Source organism: Spea bombifrons, chromosome 3 (assembly GCF_027358695.1).
Source record: "Spea bombifrons isolate aSpeBom1 chromosome 3, aSpeBom1.2.pri, whole genome shotgun sequence".
Classification (NCBI taxonomy): domain Eukaryota; kingdom Metazoa; phylum Chordata; class Amphibia; order Anura; family Pelobatidae; genus Spea; species Spea bombifrons.
The window spans coordinates 33,437,628-33,459,310 of record NC_071089.1 but is presented as its reverse complement, the minus strand read 5'-3'; the positions used below and the strand labels follow the sequence as shown (position 1 = coordinate 33,459,310).

The following is a 21,683-nucleotide window of genomic DNA, read 5'->3' as shown; positions in this document are numbered from 1 at the left end:
ATCAGAAGAGGAAAGAGGGATTGGAACCCCAAAGAGGGAAATAACTATGACTGGGAAGGTCAGTGGGTCGGAGCTGTGTGTTCTCATGCCCACTTGCTGACCATGTTCCTCCTGATACCTTTCTGGGTTCTCTCCCACTAAAATGTGGCCATACTCCTATGGTATCCCACACAAAGCCATTCCCCAAGAGGAGGAAGAGCTTTGGAAAGCATACCCTGGGAAGTTCCCAGGTATGATTATACTGAATCTCTCCTATCTAGAGTTCTTGGCACACCCTCACTTATATTCATACATGAATATAAATAGATGGATCTTGGAGGGATTACTGGAACTAATAATCATCCGTGATATCAGTTAAGCTTTTGTTGCTTCAGTCATTCACATGAATGGTTGTTAAGAAACGAAACAGGTTATATCACATTCGTATATGTCAATCATGTCTGATTTGTCATGTTTTGATATTTTTAGCAAGCCTGGTTCAAGGGCTCTTACAAGTGTATTTGTGTGTACAACTCTAAATATATCATACACCAAATGACTTAACCTTATAGCCTTTATTGATTCTTATTATTTCTTACAGTATACCCTTATCATGTAGCTATAAAGTACACAGTCATCATCATTACGCATACATTTTATCTTATAGAATTGATCATAATGTGTTTTTGTGGTTTTCTTAATGGAAAGTGAGTTTGTTGAATTATTTACAACTAGCAATAGGCAGACAGTCTTCTCTTTAAAGCATATGCTAAAAAAAAGTAATTGCTTTAGCATTATACATGGGAACTTCCCAGGGTAGACTACCTGGAGCTTTCCCTTTTCCATGGGGTGGCCTGGTGTAGAGCTCGAGTCCCAGACAGCTGTGCTGGGAGGGATCAGGGCAGGGAGAAGGAAAAAGTTGAGTAGGTAGAAAAAGAAGAAAATGATCCAGGGGAGCAGGATGAAACCTTGAGAGTTCAGTTACATTTCAAAATGGGCACAGAGGAACGCTTTTGTTTTAGTTTACCTCTATGCGATGGAGTCTGTTCCTCCCTGCGGGAGTGGGGTTTTCAGTCTGTGAAGCCAGCGCCACCTCCTACAGTGCATAGGTACAGGAAGTGGGACATCATGTGTGACATCACACCTGACAGCCCTATAAAACCCCTGGAAACCCTAATTTCAGTGCTCTTGTATTCAATGCCTAGCAAGTGTTTGTCAATGGGGACCTACCTCTGTGGTACCCGTTTGGACCTCTTAGTTCCTGCCCTTTTAATCCCTAGACTGTGTACTCGGATAACTCTTTGGCTGCTGCCTGCCTTTGGACCTCAGAATGTTACCGGTTAACTCTTTGCTTGCTGCCTGCCTTTTGTCCTTGAATTGTTACTGGTTAACCCTTTGACTTCTACCTACCGTTTTTGACCATTACATGTACTGTAGTAACACAATCTAATTACACACTTCTACTGTTCGTATACACATTTTTTTTACTTTGAAGCCTGTAGAACACTGTAACACACACCCACCAAACATTCTGAGCAGAGGAATTAGGGTCTCAAAGAGGGACTGTCCCTCATAAAGAGGTACACTGGGGAAGTATGCTTTACCAGTCTGCAACTTACAAGTTGCCTTCAACTTGGAGCCTGTGAGTTATGGCAGTGGGGATTCAACTAGATCTATAGCAGCTTTTGAGTTGATTGTGGAATTCCTGTTGTCTTCGGTGGGCTTACAAGGGCTGCGTGGGAATGAAGCCTAATGACAAGTTTCTGTGTGAGAACCAAAATTTTGCTCCTACCTACAGCCATGTTTTTTTGTTATTGTTACTAGCAGTTTAGATCAATCAATAACATATAATTAATAAATAACAGATGGTTTTACAATATGTCAGGGGTTGTATGTGTATACATAATTTATATCACTTCAAACACCGTGTTTTTTTTTCTTTTTTTGCAAAGGTACCTCTCTGCCGGTCACACCCTCTACAGAACCAACTACCTGTGAGAAGCTGGCAGGCGTTTGTCAAGGTAGAAATGATCCATAGGGCTGTCTCTTCATGTATTATAAAGTTGTTTGTGTCACGTACAATGCTATGTTTAACAAAACCTATTCAAGCAAAGACAGACATAACATGAGATGTTAGAGATTACATTACATTATATACTAGAATATTCTCTCTCTCTCACACATATCTTTGGTATTGTAAGCTATGCCCCACTTTGTCTCTAAGCTATTGTACAGTAATGTGACTTTGACCTTTTTTTTTTTTACAATACTTCCTAATCTTTCTTCTGGGCTTCCCTTTGTTATATGAAATAATAGGGTATTTTAACAGCATCACCTACCTGTAGAGGTGTTTCTTTTTCTAGAAACGTTCTCTGCTTGGTGAGCTGTAACAAATTATAAGCTATTTCACTGTGACAGTTATAGCTGACTATAATGTTTTAAGTGTTATTTTTTTTTTTAGGTATGGCTACATTTTCAAGCTATGATTAACAACAAGGACATTAAACATTGTGGATGTGTGAATTTTTTTTTTACTGTATCAACAAATATATTGGTACCTAGTTTATCTATGTCATGTGCTTAGGAGATAACGTTCTTCTCTTTTTCTTGAAATGTTTCTAACCTATTTTGTTATTTGGTGGAAGTAGATTAACAATTGGTAAAAAAAAAAGAGCGGTTGTCCCAAGTACTCTTGATTTGCAAAATCTCTTTCCAAAAGGACTTGGCTGGTGTCTATCTGAGATGTCTGCCTTATTAACCATATGACATCCTTTTGAACAATAGAAGAATAAGATGATAGGAATTATAGCATATCTGCCTTTTATTTTCTTAAGAGTAATGAAGAGTACTAGTGGTGTGGTTTAAATTAAAAACACAAAAAGGGAATTCTGACTTTAAGTCTGACAATTTTCACAATGGCGGCAAACCCAGTAAATCATTTAGGCTTAGCTATGGTACTAGTGTCCATTTAAAGGGAACACAAGTGAAGGTGAAATGCACAGGAATTGAGAATAAGGTGAGGTTCTTTGGGGTATAGTATGACTAAGGTATCTTAACAAAATTAGAGGTTAGAATGTAAATGTACATCACTAATGTTTCACATTTTATCAATAAAAAATGGGTTTGCAGTTTAGATCATTGTTTTCCCCAGAATGTTAAAGCATTTTGCAAAATGTCTATATAATCTTGTACTTGATGGTATTTAATTCCCCTATGTTACATTACAAGTTCTTCTTTCATTTCCATTATCAGCTACAGTAACATCTACTATAATTCCTTCATCAACCATTGTCATCACTAACACGCCTGACATTCATACTACCAGTGTCTCATATGGTAAGAAAACAATTTCTTCCATATTTAAAATTAACACTTGCTTCGGATATTTCTTTTTCTGTATACCAGAAAAAGAAAGCTTTGCTATGTACAGATGGAGTCACTTTATTGTCTGAATAGATGCAATAGTTTATTCCATAAATGGCATGATTAATACACCATATCCTTAAAACCTTTTTTTTCACAGATCATGTCATTTACTGTTATAACCGTTTCCTTGTGCAATACAGTGTGCAACATCTGTGTCCTTTTTGCCGTTACCAGTTATGAAATGCATGTGGAAACTACAAATTTCAAAATATTGTTTGCTATGCAAGCGACACTGTCAACAATATTAGCACATACGTATCCCGGTACCAGAACAGTAAATCCGCAAATATAAGGCTTTATATACCCATAGACTGAAACACAGCTAAATAATTCAATTACTTTTTGATAAATAGCAATTTCAGTGTTTGTTAAATTCAGTACTAACAAAAATGTCTCAGCAATACTGACAATTAAGAAATCAAATGCATTGAGGTACTTTTCTTTTTACCTAAGTGTTATTACTTTTATTTTTAACTTTTTTATTTTTTTTTTAAACTTGAGCCAAGGTTGCTCAGAATTTAATGTGATTGTTCCGGCCTGTTGATTATTTATGCGGCCGGATGGAGGGGTTCCAGTGTAGTTGTTAAGAAGCCCAAGGTTTAAATAATATGTCTCATGGAGATCTTTGTAGAATCCTAATACAGAAATATTTATCTAGTAAGTACAACACTGTTTAAAGCAGCAGTAGCCACTGGTACCACTGCCATGATTCTTCTGTTGGTCTCTTTTTAGATCATGAAAGGGCCAAACCAATCACAGCAAACTTTTACTTTGCTTACTTTGATCTAACACTAAAATTTATTTTGCTATATAGCCTTTTCAGTGAATCCCAATATCAATGCTAAAATACATGATTTGAATTTCTTGACAGTGTCCTTTTAATGCATCAACAACTTTGTATTGCATAGCATACAAAGGTTTAACTTCACCTTTACAATCATTCTTACAGTTTCATTGTCTCTTTTACCAGCACATGTAACCTCTTCTTTACCGTCTATCTTGGGCCCTTTTAATACGACTGATAATATTACCACCTATATTCCTATATCTGGTAAGCATCCAATCGTGTAATTCACCATGTTATTAACTCTGCCAAGGAACCAATTGTCAAGAATATATATTACAGTGCTATGGATGGGGACTATTTTGTATGTATATGCCATTACATTAACTTAATACTACTGAAAGTATTTTTTTTTTCCGTAAAGATTTGTTCATTTTTACACGGTTAAGACAAGCAGGTCTTAATCTCTTATATTTAACCCTTAAATATTGCTTGGGCATAGAGTATTATTTCCTCTTTGCAGCATGATAGTTTCACAAGACTTCCTGAAAAAAACAAGTTTTTTCTGCTTCACTTATAGCCTAGCTATGATTAAGTGATGGAGCGGAGGGTTTCTGCTTCAAGGGACTGTCTTATATGTACGTGTTTATAGGAAACAGGACATGAAATGCTGTTGCCCTTATATTGCAACATAAGATTTAAAGCTAAATATTTTTTTTAAAAATATCCTTAATTTCTTTTAAAATTATAACCCGTAGACAACTAATATGACAGGGCTGGGTTTTTATTCCAGCTGCTCCATGTGACCCACTCATCATCCCACAAGGTTGATACTTAAAGAGTGGGATGTATTTGCGAGAAGCCTTGCCCTGAAACGGGTTGAGTATGTTCAAAATAGTTTTAAGAAGGTCAGAAATGAACATTGCATGGGCAGGCATGGCTTCAGTCAATTGATCTCCTATTACGGTATGGAGCACCCCTACAAAAAAATAGTTCTAGGTACTTGCCTTACATGCCTTATAAAAGTAAAGTCCTGAGTTTTGTAAATTGTGTACCATGATAATGCCACATATAATTACATATGTTTAATCTTTTCTTTCTTATAAAAACTTAACGAATATCTTATCTCTGGATAGAGAATATATAATTGATCATAGGTGAACGCATTTAGGGAATAATTGACCTATTTTCCAATGTAACATACAATTACTGTATAGGGGGCAAAATAAATCAATCTTTATCTCCAAGCAAGAAATGCATGCTCACTTTTTAATATTTTAAAATACTTAACTTAAGTTCTTCCTTTTAATATTTTAAATACTTAATTTAACTCTTGAAAGACGTGAAATGGTACTATTCAAGTTTACATATTTATTGTCTTTTTTACCAGCTACTGTAGCTTCGCCACCTACCATGATAACCACTAACATGAATGATACTAACAGCACCGATATCCCCAAACGTGGTAAGAAATGCATTTTATAATCTATATTTTCAGAAATACATATATTGAAATAGAAATTATCACAAAGCACTAGCTACAATGTTTACACTTAATACAGCTACCAAGTTTTGTCTGTCACTTCTGTGGAATGGAGTGAATTTGTGTCTTTGGTGCAAGAGCTGGAACGGATCTGTTCACTAAACCCCCAAGGATGCCGAGTTCTCTCTCAAATTATTATTGATAGATCAAAATCTGATTTTCATTCCCACAAAGTAAACTTGGCTGGGACCCTACTGGAGTCTGCAGATAAACTTGGCAGCAACGCTTGGCAGCATGGATACCCTGTTTGATCGACTGTTGGTTTTAAGCCTATAAATGCATGAGGAATTAACATTTAAGACCAGTTTTGAGGCTTCCGCATCAGTTAGTAGAATCAATACTGCTTCAATACTGTTTTTACTTATTTATATATACGTATAAAATCAAATAATGATTGTTCTTACTAGTTAAAAAAGTAAAATCCACCGTATCATGTTTTGTTAAATAAACAAGTTGTAAAATGTATTGACTTAATTTGATTCTAATCTGTTGTTCTATTAAAGAGAAAATGTAAAACATAAAAGTGGGGGTAATAACATAAAAAAATATATTTTTATTTTTGCCACCCTCTCATCAAGTAACACTGTAATATACCTAACCCCTGCATGACCAGAGCTATGTTGAACTCAAAGGACTTTTTTGATTGTGTAACAACCCACGCGGATTATATATTCTTTCAGGGCAAAGTGGGTGTTGCACACCCTTTGGAATTTTTCTTAGGCTTTCTTCCACAGAGTGGGTTTTGCTACAGAAAAAGCATAATATCCCACATGAATAGGTTTTGCACTAATGTTGAGGGGGATTAGTGCCCAAATTGATCTCTCCTGCTGTGTCAGCACTAACACCACAGGGAAAGAATGCCAAATTCCAGGAATTATCCAGGACGTAATAGTACTTCCTGGGGTCCTGAAATGTTTAAAGTGGTTCACCAAAATTAAACTTGTGATTAATCGATAGATAATAATAGCTGCCTATACACATGGAAATATGGTTTATACACCATTACTATTTAGAAAAATGAATACAGTAACGCTTAATAAGCAATTTGAACTGATTTATTATTGGTTTGTTATTAATGTGTTCCTCTTTGCATAAGTAACAACTTTTTTCTCCGATCCACTTACTGTTTGGCATAACATGCAGATTTGCAGGAACTGAAAGTTCCTGGTACATTTCCCATCAGAATGAAGAGAGACGCAGTGACACGTTCCTGGACTAACTTCCAGCTGCAATTGCAGGACTCAAAAATTAAAGGCGTTAAAAACATAGGAATCATCTCCACTCCAATTGTTTGGCCAGTGAAACAAAGACCTCAATTTTCAGAGAAAGAGATCGCAGCAAACGACCAGGAAGACCTTAAAAATATAGGCAATGTTTTGTTTGCACCCACCGAGTCTTTACTAACGATGTCAATGTATCATAGAACAACAATAGAAGTTGCAAACCATAACACTGTTGAGACCCAGTCTACTCACACAGTCCTTTCATCTTATAATCTTATCTCATCCATTCCTATTAATGGTTCAAGACTGTTGTTTCCAATCAGCAACAGAGAAGATGAACTTTTGCAACAAGAGGCAGAAGGTTCTGGAACTGAAACAAGTCGAAATTTACTTTCCAGTTTGAATAGCACACAGCGTAGCAATATGAATAGGACTTGGGCGTTATTTTGGAGCTTACACTCCCACAATAGGACTTCCACACTTCATCATCGTAATGAAGACATAATTGCAGGGCTTGGTGATGAGAACGTTAAAGTTTCGCATACGTTTCATGAACTTTTACATGTAAATGCCTCTGTTCCACCTCGGTTATCAGTTGTATCACCTCAGAGTTTTTTGTTATCAGAAAAAGATGAACTTGGAGCACATGGTTTATTCCTTATATCAAACAAAACATACGTGGGAAGTGTTGGGGCCACACTAATGGCTGATGACTCAAATTCATTAATGGCAACTATAGATAAAGATGTCAAAATTGACAGACTCGATCATTTTCTGACAACCACCCCCTATAGTTTGCAAACTACTAACCACTCCGGTAACTTAGCATCTCCTATGTTACGAAATAAATTTATACATTCTGAAAGCAAAAAAGACAATGACGTTTTTCTGGAAATCTCGCCCACCTGTGACAAGTTTTCTAGTTGCACCTCTTTGAAAACTGGATTTGATATATTTTTGCCAGCACAGTTATCAGCAAGTTTAGCTGCACTTCAAGCAAAAATGGAGCACTCCACTGCAATGTACACACAGTCATCACTAGATCCTTCACAAAGTCGTGTGGACCAAACACAAGTTGTCAGAAGTAGCTTAAATGAAACCGACCAATTTGTTTTTCAAAATGAAATGTTAATACCATTTGATATTCCCCTTTCACTTCCAGTTATAGATGCTTCAAATGTATTGACAGTAAGTTATGATTTTGTATCTTCCCAAGAACAAGACCAATCATCAGATCAGGGTCATTATTATAATATCAGGACATCAAGTCAAAGGGTGCTAGTTCATCAAAGCACATCTATAGCCCTAGAGAATCTATTATTCTCCTTTGAGGGTCCTAATTTTAAACCAACTGCAAAGCTTCCATTTGACGGTTCCTCTGTGGAAGTCATACTTAGCCCTGATCCCAATACCGGACCACACGTAGAAGAGTACGATCGGGCTAATGTGCATTTTTCAGGTGACAATGATTTTTTGGAAGGGGATTTTTTTTTTTTTAATTCCAGAATTTATGGAGTTGAAAATGTGGCAAACATAAAAGATGTTCCACCAAGCCTAAGTAAAGATGTGAATATTTTTCCAACAAAAACTGACCCTCCTAATCCAGGAGGTGAATATAGTATTTCTGACCATCCAAAAGTGTTGTATAGTGATTTACTTTTACAGGGTGACATTTTACCCTCAAATACGATGTATCCCCCTACTATTAGTGAAAGCTTCCAAACTGAAGAAAGATTGGATGTTTCTAGTGCATGGTATAATAAAGAAGGAAAGTCTTTTGCTGAAAGTATAAAGTTGTCTAATGTGTACTCTGTGCTTCAAAAACAAGCAACCACTGATAAAGGAAACACAAACGAGCATTCCCCATGTTCATTAGAGAAATCATTTAATCAAGGTCTGAACCGTTCACAAAATCAGCAAGCCCTATTTAATCACAACAATATTCAAGCTCAAAGCAGCTTTCAAAACACAGAAATGTTTTACTTAGAACCAGACATGGGTCTTTTAACAAAAGAATCTGTCCACCTTGGGGTAGATTTAAAACCATCCCAGGTATTTTTGAACCAGTTGGATTATACAGCCATGTCTGTAGACATTGAGCTTGGCAAGTATGTCGAAACTCCTCCACTGAGTCAGACCTTAAGTAATTTACTGTCAGTTACCTCTGAATCTCTCTGGGCAGCTGCCAAAAGTCACATATCTGTAGTAGATAAGCAAAGCCATGGTGACATTAATCCAAGTATAATGGTTTTCTATAATATTGGTAGTAACAAGGTGACCCCTGATGATGGGGAGACAATCCTAGAAGAGGGATCCAATTCTACACATCCAAAAGGAGATGCTAGTACCTTTGAACTATCTTTTATAAGTACTAGCACCTACGTAAATACAGAATGGCTTTACTGGATAATCACAACCTCTTTTGAGGTACCAGCTGGATATGAACACACACAAAAGATTTCTTCTGAGATGGACGTTTCAGCAACTCATAAAGCAACGCAACCTACGAGTTCATTATTTGGAATCCCAAACACTTCAGAAAGTCACCTCTTTAGCACTAAGACATCAACAAAAGAACCCCCAAATGACACATTTGTCTCTGGCATACAGCAACCATATGTGTTAGATGTTAAAGAAGATTTGTTTAACAGTGCTGATCCACAGTACGTTAGCACTGAACCACTAATTCCGCTTGCTTGGCCACTGACATTCCAGAATTGTGATTGTGGTACTACCAGTGATGTGGCCTGTTTGTGCGGACTGGAAGTTAACAGCAGTATGTGAAAATGTATATGTAGTTTTAGATACTATGTATCATATAGTCCAAGGTTTAGTAACCTGCTACTTTTCAGCTGGTAGTGTTGATCTACAACTTCCATATCTGCTGATATGATGGAGGTTATAGTACATTACCAGTTGGAGTATCCTCAGCTTATCTGTAGTGCTTTAGTGCAATGGTATTTAGAGACATATTAGTTATCGCATTTAGCACATTTTGTTTTGCTTCTTCTAGGTAAATGCAACTCTATTGTTTCTGTAGTAACTGAGCCACACTATGTAACAATTTAGTTGTTGTAGTTCCATGAAGTATCTAGAAGGGGCATTTATCTAAGTCATCATTTGGGTTTTCCCTCTTTAGAAGGCTAAACTTGTTGTTTCCACTTCTGGTTTTCATGTTAAAATTAACTACGCCGTCTCTGCTATTTATTAACTGTGATAAATTCCCCATATTCATTGTTATTATTATTATTAGACTTTTCTAACTTTCTGAATGACACTCTTGGGAGACTGCAAAAACCCAGATATAACGTACATTTATATTAATTTTTCCATTATACCTTATGCCCTACATTTATATGTGCTCTTATTTGTGCTCTAACATTTCACATGAAAGGTCCTTCTTAACTAGTTCCTTATATGGTAATGCATTGTGTTAACCCCTTAATGACAAAGTCCGTACTTTATACGGGCTCAAAATGCATTGATTTCAATGGGGGTTAGGGACCGCCCATTGTCCTTAAGGGGTTAATTGTGTCCTTGTGTTAATTCAATATACACAAAGAGAGGATTTACAACATTAACCTTTTAGTTGTTACCATATAATGTACTAACTGCAGCTGCACATTCTTGGAATGCAAGCTTGAGTTAATTTGTGACCAAGCCATTACTGAGATGCAAGGTAGGCTTGCCCCCCCCCTTCTAGTTTGTTACCTTTAATCTGTTGGTTGCCAAGGTGAACTGAGGATAAATTTGAAATGATAGTAAAACAGGTTTTTGTAGAATCTTCCCATAGGGGAAAACCTGACAGAGTGAAGTTGCTGTCTCAGGCTTAGTAAACAGACACTTTAGAGGACATTCAAGTTGGAAGACATTGTGGAACATTTCATCTGATGCACATGCTCTGAGATGTGTATGAACGTTGAATGTAATCACAACCAATGTGAATATTTTATGATGACTATTTCCAACCTCAGTTCAACATAATTGCAACCACAATTGGAACTTTACTGTTCAGTATGATGGACTATCCCCTTTAACTCTTTAATCCCTACGCATTTAATGCAGTCTCCCCGGAATGTAAAAAAGTAGTTTTCTAATTTTCCACTAATTTGTAATATGATTTTAGTAACACCACCTAGTGGCAGGTATCAAGTTGAACCAGTTTTACTGGTTTATGATGCAGACAAACATGACATAATATTAATATATAGCTAAAGGAAGTTATACGGAGCCAAAATAGGTATTCTATTGTTAAAAAAAAAAAAACTAAGAAAGCACTTGTTAAACACGTACATAGCTCCTGTGCACTGAGATGTTGCAGCGCGAAACTTGCTTGTTTTATATCCATACAAAATAAACATATTCATTCATCACCATACAAATAACCAATTTATGTCTCGAGTTTCATAACCTAACTTTCAGGAGCATTTATTTTTCTATTTTTATCAAAACTGAAACCTGTTATTGGGGATCATTTTTACATTTCACTTTGGTGGTAGAATAACCATATTAGGATTTTGGTGACTTTCCATAGGAACTAATCCTAGATAAAACAAACTACTAGTAATTAACCATCATTTTTCAGAGAGTATATTTTAATATTATTTTGTTTTTCTGTGCAGCTGGGACATTTTATAGGATTTCTATTACAGTTGTTAACATCAATCCTAAAGACCAATCAAGTGTGCAAAGTTTAGTGTATACTTGGGTAAGTAGATATTTTTTTGTCAGTGTTTGTTTGAGAATATATATATATATATATATATATATATATTATTTTTTAACTTTATAACTTGGTTCACTTACTGCATTGCAATTATTATTGTATTTGTACACATCCTTAATTGAAAACATCAATATCCTTCAGTATCATTTATCAAAACCTTTAGATAGAGTGTTCTGAAAGAATTTACTTTTACTAGTGAGAAACTAAAATGATGCTTTGAACTAAATGCATGTTGTATACGGACATACCTATACGGACTAGCTTGACTGCATAGAGATTTTGGTATTATATTTCATTCATAAAAAAATAATAAAATCCAATGGATGCATCAATAACTTCAGTATATTCACTCAGGCAGTATTTAAAAATGCCTTGATTCACATATGCCTTCAATTACAGGATTACTGTAGAATTCTAGGAAATAGTGAAATGGTGTGTAACAAGAACGTAGAAACATAAATAAAATCATAATAATGTCTGTTTATATACCATGGGCTGTATCTATGTAGCTAGTGTACTTAATTTAAATTGGGCTTTGATAAGTTTAAGCTTTTATAGAATTATTATTTAAGGCAATAATATTTTTTTCTTGCTGTATTATTGTTTCTTCCAAGAAAATAATGTTTGAAGTTATATTGTTGACTCTTTCTTCTACCACATTTGTAGTTGAATTTGACATTCCAGAACTGGAGCTACACAGTTTACGTAGTAAATATAAGGTAAGTTGTAATTGCATGTTTCATATTAAACCTATGGTAAATTTGTAGGTTTATCGGCCCTAAATTCTAACACATAGCTTTATATCAAACCAAATTTGACCATTTTATTTTGAGGCCTAATGTGCGTCATCTTTTAGCTTAACAGAACAGTCTTGTCCCCAAAATTGTATTTTGAATCTTTATTTTCATTTAATCTTTCAAAATATAAGCAAGCTACAAGGGGAGGTCACCCACATGATAAATCTCTTCCTTACAAAGCGGTTATGTTATAACGAGAAGGTGTACAGTGTTAAAATATAGGCAAGCAGTGCCATCTTAACTTTGTATCAAGCTTGTCTGGTTGTCATATCTGGTTGAAAATATGATACAATAAAATAAGGAGCAATAGAATAAAATAAAAACTAATCTAACCAACCACAATCATGCATTTCACTATGGGTGGGTATAATCCAGGGCCAGACTGGTGGAGCGGCCCTGGCACTTTAAATCTATATAGTCCAGCTGTAGTCCATATATCATGCAGCTTGGCATATCCAGCCGCTGGCTGCATGGTGAACCATCTAAACTATATATAAAAAATGAACTAAAAAATTCAGAGCTGTAGGCATAATGGAGTTTTCGTCATACAAATTGGTGCATGCATTATACATTATTATACATTATTATACATATTATTATTATCGGCTGAAACAAGAAAGCATTAGTAAGTAAACTTCTTGCACATGCTCAGTAATACTTCCAGTGGGAATAGCAGCAGCTAGCACAACATCGATATTCAGATACAATAGGGGATAGAGTCCCATTTGATTTCAATAGGAGCTCAGCTTTAGTTGTTTAGAATATAAGTTCCACTGAGCATGTACGAGACGTGTACACATCAATGTTCCCTGCTGTCGGTAAAGGCATTGAAGGAGGGGTAACATTTTTTATTTTGTAAATATAATAACTAAAGAATAGCGTCCGTAATCAGCATGCATGTAAAATACAATAAAGTCCATATAAAATCTACACCAATATGTCTTAAAAAAAAAACATTGGGCTCTTCCTCCACCCTGATCGTATGTGAGAAGGGAAGAGTCCAGGCCGCATATTCACCAATTTTTACAGGTATATTTGTCTTGTTAATTTTCATTAATATTCATTGAATTCTTAGTTAACTCTGTACTAAATGTCTGCTGTCATAATATCTCTATTTACCGGAGTATTTTTAACTAAACAGGGAAGGTTTATGAACACATTTTTAAGAACCGCAAGACAGGTCGTGTATAGAACACCATGCTCACTGAAATCCTTGCACAGATGAGAAAAACTTATACCTCTTTTGTACTGATTTAGGTTTTTTATTTTTGTGATTGGACTGTGCCAACAAATATATTTGAAATTGACATAAAAAAAACATAACACAAAATACTGCCTGAGAAATCACAATATTTGGTAGTGTAGGGGCTGCAAATAGCGGTATGGACGTTTCATGCTCTTTATTGCGCTTTGCATTATAATATTATTTCAAAACAGATATGCTATTTCAATATCATTTATTTTACATGCCCTCCAGTGCATTTTGCCACATGCAACTCAATATACCGATGTAAGAAAATGAGAATTCTGTCACAGTTCGGTCCCCTCCGGCAGGTCAACTCGCAGTCATTTAAGTTTAGGGTCCATTGAAGTCATAATACACACAGGAAAGGAAGAAAATGAGACAGAAGTCTAGTTTTCTAATTGTTCCACTGCATGTGGTAGGGCAGTCCAAATAGGTGTCATTGTTCCTTGTAAATAGGAAGCCATCCTGGCCCTTTTGGTTCAGATCCCCCCTAATTGCCCCATAAAACACCCCAAATTACCTTAATGGGAAAAAAGGAATGAAGGAGGATAAGGACAAATATACATGGTAAAAGAATAAACGTACATGAATTGTGTTTAATTAAGCAGGGAGAACACTTACTACCTCCAACTCTCTTCTCATACCTCACCTTATAAAATAATACAATGGTTTAATAATGCGCTGGGTAAAATGTGAGCTATGAACTATTGTAATCTAGAAGAACTACGTGTTATTTTAATTTCAGCATACAGCAGACTAATGAGAGAAATGCACGAGATGCAAAAGATCTCAGCCAGAAAAGGTACTGAATCATATATTTTATTTACATGTACATATTTGACATATTTGATATTTTTTATAGTCTGTATGATTTGTTTACTCCTGTACTTCTACTGACGTGGCCTGTACACATGGGGCTACATTTGCCGCATGTAGACCTATGGTTCTCACTAAAATTAACACAAGGGTATCTTGATACCTGATACCTTGATGAGCAGCTGAATTTAGGAGGTACTTAAGTAGAATAAATTCAGTTGTAACAACTATAGGGGCGCTTAGCTAGAGGAGTGATTTTGTGGAGCCCATGTAAAACAATTTTAATGAGGATAGTGGACAAAGTTAACGTTAAAATAACCAGTAGCATTTAGGATCAAGAATCTTTGGGATTTCTGTCTGTAACTAAAATTGTTCTTTTCATTCCAGCATGACGCAGAGTATGAAAAGGCATGTCCGAGATGTAAACCAGCTCAGTGATAAAAGGTAATGAAGTATAGTAAATTATTTTCATTATGTTCTATAGAGGAAGTCTAATATTATATAGTTAATGCAACATCAGTAATACATGAACCTTTTATGTTACTTGGTGCATTTTGTTCCATACTGAGAAAGACAATGGTGGGTATATGTTCTGTGCTGGAATAGAATAAAGTCCTTTATCAAATTATCCACAGCACATTTCATCTATCATCATCCATCAACAACCCATGCTTAAATAAACTCAGGGTACAAAAAAGAGCAACTGTACTTTTACTGTATTTAAAACCCATTGAGCCAAATGTGAACAAGGGCCAAAAACATTTGTTACTTAATCATACTTATCAATTGCCAAGGTTGGTTTTGCCAGCTATTCATATAGATCACAGACTGCCAGATTTCAAATAAAAACAGCACCACTGGATGAAAATCATAATAAGCTGCTAACTTTATTGGAACACGGCAGGAATATTTTGGACAAAATGTTATCCCTATTGCTAGTACTTAATACTGTTTGTAATTGTTCTGTGCTCCTTGCTCAGTATTCAGCAGAACCAAGGAAGATATGCCAGGGCTGTGACTGCCAGTAATCAAAGGTAATGAACTGTATACGTGTGTCAATAACACAAAAAATGTGTTCATCAGTGTTTTTTTGGACCATACCATACACAAAAAAACAATGCGAACAACAGCCTAGTACAATTACAATAGGAAAGTGCAGCTACTCCACTTCTTGTTTTGGGGGGGTGAATAGAATAAAATAGATGTGAACACCAGAAGCGCCAACAATAACAACCATCGCATAACTGTTCAAACTACTTCCAAATTCTGTAACGCATTTTATTTATTTAAAGGGATAGTAGATTCTCAATTCTGATTCTAGGTTACTTGTCATGTCTGTCTAATATTCACAACTCCTGCATACACATTATTCCTTCTAAAGATCATAAATGACACCTATATGTGTGCTTAACCAGTGTAACTTAAGTGAGGCTTGTCCAGAATATGACTACCAAAGTATTTAAACCAATATATGTACATTTTAACTGTACGTGTTTGATGCCGAATTATAGTCATAGATGTACAATATACACTTTGGGTTTCAAAGATAGGACAAAAGAATAAAAAAGGCGACTTACCCCTCTTTAACAAAATACACACAATGTTATTGGCTAATGAATTGTGTATTTTTAACTTTGCTTTTATAATGGGGCCTATCTAAATATTCTGGTGCTGAAATGTCTTTATGTACATGTCAGAAGTCAAGTTGCACACATAGCACTTCGTGCATTTTCTTATTGTCGTATCATTACCATGAAATGTCTGCGTAACATTGAGTTTTCTTGTATTACAGCTTCGATGTATGGGCACTTTTGGTGTATAACAACACCAATAATGTCGTCTTACCAAAAGACACAATTTATCAAAAACTGCTTCAGCATAATAATTCCATAGATAAGGACCTGAGACTAGAATCTGTTGTTGTTTCCCCAGTTGGTAAGTTTGCTTCTAAATGCTTTGGATTTGTAGTCTGGAAAGTATCCAAGAGATGATTTGAAAAAAAAAAAGTTAGCATTTCCTAATGTCACGTTACAGAAAATGAAGTATGTTAAGGAAAAGTGCTTTATGTTTAGGCCACTTTACAGTTATTCCTTCTCTATGTTGTGTTTTCTTACAATTTTTTGTTAGATGAGTGGTCTTTAGCACTTACTACGAAGCCAGTACTGAGCAAATGCATGTGTACCGTACATTGTTCGACAGGATGTCTTTCGAATGATATTTTGATTAGGAAAGTGATTTCAAAACGTTCCAGAACAGACCCAGTGTAATATGCATGTAATTATTTCTTTAATAATGGAAATTCACAGTTAACATGCAACATAGAGTACTTTATGTTTATATTCAAATGTAACATGTGTTTCAGAATTATGCGAAGCAGAGCAAAACCCAGATTCCTATAACTGGCCAGCAACTAAGCCAACAGTGCTTCAAACCATACAGTGCCCAAACAACAAAGGACAACTAGCCTCAAGGATGTGGTAAGAAATACAATAAACTTTTTTTGTAAGTACATTTTATCAGAGATTTCTTACATGGACATCTTAGACTGTATTCCTGCTAGAATTTTCTGATTTCTAATGTGGCAAATCCAAACAATTTTACAAATCCCCACAACAAAAATGAAATAATAATTGCTTCTGTAAAAGAAAGTTGCTCATAAAGGGCATAGGCATTCAGTCCCATGGCAGATTAACTATGTATTCCAGATAATTGTTATTACGGTACTCTGTGTGTTGATTCATAATGTTAAGAGGTTGAATGTGACCATTGGCAGAAAATTTGTTTTTTTTTTTCCTTCAAAAAAATGCACTGACAATGAATGGAGTAATAGAGTACAGAGAATTAGATGTTTGCTAAATTCAATCAAGTCTTGTCAAGGATTATCATAACATATGTTTATATTGTAGTTATTGTAGTTCTTAATTTCCTTTCTTTAGCTTTTTAGATTCGCAAAACTTCACTTCTCACTGGGGATCTCCCAATTTGATAAACTGCACTGGTAAGCATGGACTTGGATAATGTGGAAACTCTATTATAATCAATGATACAGTTAGCAGCAAAGTTCATACAGCAAATTGTATTTATGTTTAATGCATAAAGTCGAAATGCATTAAGGGAATCTTCAGACAATGTATGCAAGTAAGCTATTACTGAATACAATAAGAGAAATGTAACAAAACAAGTACATAGTTACATAGTTACATAGGCTGAAAAAAGACATGCGTCCATCAAGTTGAGCCTTTCCTATATCTGTTAATTTGTTGCCGTTGATCCAAAAGAAGGCAACCCCCCCCCCCGGTTTCGCTCTTTCCAATTTTGCACTAACCAGGGGAAAAAAATCCTTCTTGACCCCAAAATGGCAGTCAGATTTCTCCTTGGATCAATAAGCTGTTTCCCCACAATTAAAGATTATATCCCCGAATATTATGTTTTTCTAGGTATCCATCCAGTTGCAGTTTAAACGTCTGTACAGACTCTGATAAAACTACCTCTGCAGGCAGAGAATTCCACATCCTTATTGTCCTTACTGTAAAAAAAACCCCTTTCCTCTGCTTTAGTCTAAATCTCCTTTCTTCCAGTCTAAACGCATGACCACGTGTCCTATGCATAGTCCTGTTTATGAACAGATTTCCACACAATGGTTTGTATTGGCCCCGAATATATTTATATAACGTTATCATATCCTCTCTGAGGCGCCGTTTTTCTAAACTAAACAGATTTAAATTAGTTAACCTTTCTTCATAACTTTAGTGCTCCATTCCTTTTATTAATTTTGTGGCCCGCCTCTGCACCCTTTCTAGTGCTATGATATCCTTCTTTAGAATAGGTGCCCAAAATTGCACAGCATATTCAAGGTGCGGCCTTACCATTGATTTATACAGAGGCAAAATTATATCTTTATCCCGCGACTTGATGCCCCTTTTTATACACGACAATACCTTACTGGCCTTAGCAACCGCAGACTGACATTGCACATTGTTGCCTAGTTTGTTGTCTATAACAATTCCCAAATCCTTCTCATTTGTCGTTACCCCTAATTCACTACCGTTTAGGGTGTAGGTTGCTTGTGCATTCGCTACCCCGAAGTGCATAACTTTACATTTATCTACATTGAATTTCATCTGCCATTTGAGTGCCCAGTCCCCCAGTCTATCTAGATCCCTCTGCAGCACTGTAATATCCTGCTCGCACTTTATTACTTTACCTAGTTTAGTGTCATCTGCAAACACAGAAACATGACTTTCAATGCCTATTGCCAGGTCATTTATAAATATGTTGAATAATATTGGTCCCAGAACAGAACCCTGAGGGACACCACTTACCACTTTTTACCAGCTTTAAAATTTACTATTTATAACAACTCTCTGTTCTCTATCTCTAAGCCAATGTTCTACCCAAGAACAATAATTTGCATCTAGACCAATTTCCTTCAGTACGAATACTAACCTATTGTGTGGAACCGTGTCAAACGCCTTGGCAAAATCCAAGTAGATTACATCCACTGCAACCCCCTGATCGACACTTCTACTTACTTCTTCGTAGAATGCAATTAAATTAGTTTGACAGGACCCATGTTTCATAAAACCATGCTGATTTTTGCTAATAATACTGATTTTTTACATTGTAAAACCTAACAACCCTTTTTTTTTGAATGGATGTTCAAATTCTCTGTTTTTTCAGATGCAGAAAATGCTGAAGACTTAGCAAACCAGCTGCTCAATATGACTGGTGGTGGAAAGACGTTGACGCAAGAGAAAGTTGATGATGTTGTCCAGACACTAGAAAAAATAGTCAATGATGCAGATATCAATACTGCTTTGGGGTCAACTGTCATAAATGTATTTTCCAATATCTTGAACAGCTCGGACGCTGTTTTAGCAAAATCCTCTTCTAAGTAAGTAGTTTGCCGGATCTTACTGATGTGTCCAGTAGCCTGATTAGTTATTTAAAAAACTGCAATGAAGAATAGTAAGAGCAATAACTCTAGAAGATGACACAGAAGTGACAGAATAAGTTCAGCTACTCGAAATGTACACTTCATATGGGATTAAGGTACACTGTATTGCTACAGGGAAGATTCCAAATGTAATGTAAACTTGTCATGTAGGCATGTAGAAATAAAATAAGTAATACCACCCCCTCGAAAAAAACCCAAAATTGTTTGTTTCTTATTTTCTTCTTTTGGTATCATTAAACATGACAGAAAAAAAGTATTTAGCTCCTTATTACTAACATTGTTACAGTATGTTCTAGACACAGCATAAGGTACCTTATTCCATCCAAAAGTGGACTTTCAGTTGTTCTGTAAAATAAGTAAATAATGGACTTGCCAAAAAATCTACAAAAATCAATAGAGCATAGAAATAAATACCTTAATGTTATTAAAATAGTAAACTGTTTTTTAATGTTGTATTTACTTGTGCACCATGCTTTATCCTGTTGTTTTAATTCTTGCAGACACTGAGACCAATATTAAACATACATGTTGTTGATATGTTTTTGCAGTATATCCTGTTATTATTCTTCCTAATGAATTATGATTCATTTCAGAGCCTTAAGAACAATTGAAGCATTGGCTCTTAAGATTCAGTTTACTGGACCATCTTTTAGTATTGTTTCAAATAACCTGGCTCTTGGGGTGTCTAAGATAAACAAAACCTCTTACCATGGCTCATCCTTCAGCATGGGTTCCCATAGCAACAGTTCTGATTTTGAGGTAAGTCACACCCATTCAGCTCACGCATTGTATTTATATGTATTGTATATGTTATTTGGGTGATTAGACATGAAAAGCAAATGTTACCGCTCTCTTTTTTGCCCTCTTTTTTGTTTCAGTTACCCATATTATTCCTTTAGAGTGTAAGCTGATGAGCGGGGCCCTCATTAGCCCACCATTCTTCCTAGTAACTTTGTGTAAAAGTACCATACAGCTAGATAGCATGCACACAGGCAGGGTCCTCAACTCCTGTGTTGTGTCTATGTATTAATGTATATTTGTTATGTATGTGTTAACCACTCCATTTAAATTGTATAGCATTGCATAATCTGTTGACACTTTATAGATAATAATAATATTCACAACAGCTTTTTATTTTATCAACAGATTGACATGGAAGACAATCAAGCCAATATGCTGGCGTCTGTTATATTGCCTTCCAACCTACTTTCAGGTTTAAGCGCCAGTGACTTCTACACAGTATCAAGAGCTCAGTTTACCTTCTTCAACAAATCAGGTCTTTTTCAGGCAAGTAAAATGATATGACGAGGACGAAAATGTTCTATAAACCTGCCTTTCATAAAAATATCTAAAATATTTAGCAAAAGTTAGTATTTATCTTTCAGTGCTGAAAATGATAAGGTGCATATCAGATTCTGACATACCCAAGATTCTAGTTTGAATGACACATACAAAGAATTAGACTATTATTTGAATCAAAATCCTATTTATAGATTTTGGCTTATTTTGGAAGAAATAATGAGCTTGTGTTATCAAATAAGAACAGCAGCTATTGTTTCAGATTGATTTCTGGGTCTTCTGCTTCGGTAATTGCTCCTGTGAATGCAATTATTGGGATCGGCTTTCTAAACTAGCTGGCACAATAAAATTACCACCCAGTGAATTTATGGTTTAGGTTTTCGTTCCACTGACTGAATGTTGATGGCGGTTTTATATTCATATAAAAACTGTGTGCACATGTATAAAAATAAATATATTGGTTATTAACTGTGACAGTTGTGCATTGGATACTATAGAATGCAAATAGCCTTTCAGTGTGAAGCCAAATGGAAAAATATACATACACACATAAACCTTTAATAGCTGCTCATTATGTAGAAATTATCCAATGACTATTTCTTACATTTGGGAAGATCTTCTTAACTCCTCTCACTGGCCCACTGAGCTGCAAAATCAATTGAAGTTCATGCTGTTGTAGCACAGCTCCCACCTGGCCACCTCATGATGTAGTGAAGTTGTGCTCCAGGATATGATGTCATATCCCAGCATTCGGCTTCTCTACCTCGTGAGAAGTAAGGAAGACACCTTTGGTACTTCCCTGCACCCTTAGCCCCATCCTCCTATAGTCTTGCCCCCATCTGTTTATAACCACGGTATCCCAGTTTGAACACCTGAAATGTTGCGTG

General features: G+C 35.7%; 1 protein-coding gene across 1 annotated transcript in view; it reads left to right on the top strand.

Moving 5' to 3' along the window:
* ADGRG6 (adhesion G protein-coupled receptor G6) overlaps nucleotides 1-21,683 on the top strand; it is a 75,944-nt gene that overhangs the window by 38,878 nt on the left and 15,383 nt on the right. The window contains exons 5-19 of the mRNA XM_053461059.1: nucleotides 1,932-2,000; nucleotides 3,232-3,315; nucleotides 4,355-4,456; nucleotides 5,580-5,654; nucleotides 11,578-11,663; nucleotides 12,348-12,400; nucleotides 14,470-14,526; nucleotides 14,928-14,984; nucleotides 15,521-15,574; nucleotides 16,333-16,475; nucleotides 16,903-17,017; nucleotides 17,477-17,538; nucleotides 19,221-19,434; nucleotides 20,091-20,256; nucleotides 20,644-20,784. Of these exons, the coding sequence (XP_053317034.1) occupies nucleotides 1,932-2,000; nucleotides 3,232-3,315; nucleotides 4,355-4,456; nucleotides 5,580-5,654; nucleotides 11,578-11,663; nucleotides 12,348-12,400; nucleotides 14,470-14,526; nucleotides 14,928-14,984; nucleotides 15,521-15,574; nucleotides 16,333-16,475; nucleotides 16,903-17,017; nucleotides 17,477-17,538; nucleotides 19,221-19,434; nucleotides 20,091-20,256; nucleotides 20,644-20,784 (1,478 nt within the window). The remainder of the gene's footprint in view (nucleotides 1-1,931; nucleotides 2,001-3,231; nucleotides 3,316-4,354; nucleotides 4,457-5,579; nucleotides 5,655-11,577; nucleotides 11,664-12,347; nucleotides 12,401-14,469; nucleotides 14,527-14,927; nucleotides 14,985-15,520; nucleotides 15,575-16,332; nucleotides 16,476-16,902; nucleotides 17,018-17,476; nucleotides 17,539-19,220; nucleotides 19,435-20,090; nucleotides 20,257-20,643; nucleotides 20,785-21,683) is intronic.